Consider the following 3,363-nt stretch of genomic DNA (forward strand, 5'->3'; position numbering starts at 1 on the left):
AAACAAGCTTTTTGCCCATTTATCCATGTGCCAAGTGCCTCAGTACCACACTGCTTGTAATGGGGGGCACAGGAAGGGGGCACTGCAACCCTACAAAGCTCTGCTTGGGCTGAAACCCAGAGAAACCCAGCAGTGCTGGCAGGGGGCTGGTCAGCCACAAGCTGCCACAGCATGCTGCCAAAACCACCTCTGACAGAGGAGGGCTGGGGATTTCTTGTCGCAGGAAACCAGGATTCCAAGAAAAGCCCCAAAACACCAAAGCATGTTAGACAGCTTACAGGGCTTTCCATTTGCTCAGGAGGGGATTTGTGACCAACTGGAAACAGCTGTGGGAACACACCCCTTAAAAGTTTGGTAACACCATTAGAGGAGAAGGATCATGGATGGCTCTACTGCCAACCTATGAAGTGGAAACTCCACATGAATTTTCCAAACACCACCTTGGTCATTGTCCAAACCCACCTCCCCCTGCCCCCTCATCTTCTTCTTTCCAGGGGGCTCCTCAGGACTCTTGATAGCTTTCCTCTTCCAGTCCAGCTTCCTTGCAGGGGAGAACAACTTCTTCTCCCCAGGAGGCAAGGGCACTTTCTCCTTGTGCAAATCGCCAGGCCTGTGCCCGCTGGGGATGAGAGCGTCACATTCCTGGCCAGCTCCCAGGGGCCGGGGCTCCAAAAAGCCTTTGGCGTTGGCCTGCTGGGAGCCCTTGTCCTTTGGCTTCTCAGAGAGCTCATGAGGTGCCGGCTTCAGGTCTTTCCTGTCCGTGGGTCTTTTCTGTCTTTCTGTCCTTTCGGTGGCTTTCGGCTTCACTGTTTCTAGGACTCTGGGCTGGTCCTTGCAAGGCTGCTCTGTGACCTCCAAAGGACCAGGCTCACTCTCCACCTTCCGGACTCTCTTGGATTCATCAGGCACCAGGGGCTGGCTGGGCCTTTTGATACCCACAGTCTTCCTGGGCAAGGCCCCCTCGGTGTGCACAGGACGCTTCAGGAAGCTCTGTTTGCTCGTAACGTGACCTTCCAGAGGAGCCTTGGCCACTTGGCCACAGCTTTTGGGAGAAGTCTTGGCCACTTGGCCAAAACTCTTCTGAAACTCCTTGGCCACTTGCCCATCAGGTTGGGATTCCTAGGAGTAAAGGATAAACTGCAAAGTAGCTCAGCATGTAGCTTCACAATAAATACATCCACTGACACCTAAATGGTGTGTTGCTGGCACATTAGGGACATGTGCAGTTTTGAATAAATACTTTTAAAACATCCTAAGAGCTGCCAAACAGCTGAGCTGAACTTCTGCTCAGCAGAAAGATCTCTTGGAATTTATCAGCAGCACTGGCAAAAATGGGCTGGCTTACCTTTGCTGGCAATGGAAGATTGGAAGTCTCTTCTCTTGGAGGCGTCTGAAGAGGTGGCAGGAGAGGTGACAGTGAGTTGCTCATTTCCTGGAAAGAGAGGGAGAGAAGCAGCTCTCAGGAGTTTTGCTGATGGACACAGAGAACGTTTCACCCTGCAGAGAGTCAGAGGGATCCAGCTCCTCATGGATTTGTACAGGCTTCCCCCTAGAGATCTGTTATTGAAGAGCACCTACCTTCAATATTCCTTCAATGGACTGCACATAAATGTGCATGATGGGCTGAAACAAGAAAGAAGGAAGCAGTGTGAGTTTGTCTGGGTATTTTACTCATTGATAGGAAACAAGCATGCACTCAGCAAACATCTGATTACCAGCAGCTCTCTAAGTGTCATGCAAGTCCATTCAGGACATGAGCAGCAGGTGCAGAGCCTTTGGACAAGAGCCGCTCAGGAAAAGCAACCCCCAGCTTGAGGGAGGAGCAGCTCAGGCTGCCTGGGATGAGTTGTCACTCTGGCTCTAGAACTGCACTAGAGAGTGCTACACTCACAGACTGAGAGGAAGGCTGATCTTACAACTCCAGCTTTTACCTCTACTTCTCCTCAGCACACCCCAAAACACACTTTCAGTGAGGGCAACATCTGCTGAGTGAACAGGAGCTCAGCAATGTATTTCTTCCCCACCCAATTCCTTTTTCAAGGAAATTCCCAATTTTCAGGAATTCCCAATTCCTTAATGTACGCAAAACATAGACAAAACCAGAGATCTGTTATTGAAGAGCACCAACCTTCCAAGTTTTTTCAGTCGATGGCACCTCAATGGGCTTCTTTTCCTGAAACAAGAACGAGGGAGGCAGAAGGAGTTTGTTTGGGTTTTTTACTAATTGACGTGCACTCAGCCAGCATTTGCTTACCAACAGCTCTAGAAATGTCATGCAAGCCCATTAACAATAAAGTGCTGCTAAGGATTAAAAGGCCCATCTGAGGGGGAGTTACTAATGGAGGCCAGGTAGAAAATGAACTGAAATCCCCACAGTCACCTCCTCTTCCTCTGAGAAAAATGCCGGTGTTCCCTTTGGAACCTGGCAGTCAGAGAACAATGTTTCCTTTCTTAAACTACTACTACTACTGCTAGTACTGCTACTACTGCTACTATTTATCATTACTGTTGCTGTTATTATTATTATATAAGTATGTTCCTGCAGTCTGCTCCCTTTATGGAATTTTGCTTTGAAGCAGCCAAGCTTTGCTTTCAAAGGCACAGGCTGCCTCTGCATTTAAAAGAGTTGAGCAAAAAGCTTCCTTAGTTAAAAAAAACAGTTAGAAATAATAGTTCCCAATTCTTCTAAGCCAGTCCTAGAGCAAGAGGAATATTTCTCATTCACCCAAATCAATGAGACTCCTAGTCCTTCTGAAGTCCACAGCAGTGTGGACAAGACACTGACATCTCACACATCGGGAAAGATGCAACACAGTTCATGCAAATCCTGGCTGACTTTATCCATCCTGTTCTTGCCCCTGCAGGACTTGCAAATCCCCAGCTACCATTTCTCACTCTCCCATTGCCTGGCAAAGTGATGGATTTAGCAGCCAAATTTGGACAAATGCATGTTCTGCAGGGGTACCCAGAGGCACACTGTGGAGAGAAGTTGCCTTTGGGCTACCCCAGAGAGCTGAGTCCCGCCCCAGCTGATGGCAGAAGCCAGCAGGGACTCCACCCCTCTCTCAGAAACGCTGTCTCTTGGCAGCCCCTCCTTCCCCTCCCTCACCACCCACTCCAAGGCAGATGCAGCATCCCTGCTCCTTCCTTCACACTGACATTCCCTAACTGGGCTTCCCAGCAGCAAGGACAAACACTGCCCACTTCTGCTGGCCTGAGGGCTGGTTGCAGCACTCTGCACTCCCAAGACTTTGAGAGCCAGGATCGTGCTTTATCTTTTTGGCAACTGATGCTGAAGAATGGCTCCTGCAGAAGGCAAGGCCCTGCACCGCTTTACTCTCAGCTTCCTCTCATTTTCCACAA

At 49.5% G+C, this 3,363-nt stretch overlaps 1 protein-coding gene across 1 annotated transcript; it reads right to left on the bottom strand.

Moving 5' to 3' along the window:
- Window positions 1–363: 363 nt before the first annotated feature.
- LOC125326659 (AF4/FMR2 family member 4-like) lies at window positions 364–1,657 on the bottom strand. The gene is made up of 3 exons (XM_048305116.1): window positions 1,579–1,657; window positions 1,346–1,432; window positions 364–1,119 (listed from the first exon to the last, which is right to left on the bottom strand). The coding sequence occupies exons 1-3, from the start codon at window positions 1,615–1,617 to the stop codon at window positions 364–366; spliced, it is 882 nt and encodes a 293-aa protein (XP_048161073.1). The 5' UTR covers window positions 1,618–1,657.
- Between the last annotated feature and the right edge of the window lie 1,706 nt (window positions 1,658–3,363).

This window comes from Corvus hawaiiensis, chromosome 5 (assembly GCF_020740725.1).
Source record: "Corvus hawaiiensis isolate bCorHaw1 chromosome 5, bCorHaw1.pri.cur, whole genome shotgun sequence".
Classification (NCBI taxonomy): Eukaryota; Metazoa; Chordata; class Aves; order Passeriformes; family Corvidae; genus Corvus; species Corvus hawaiiensis.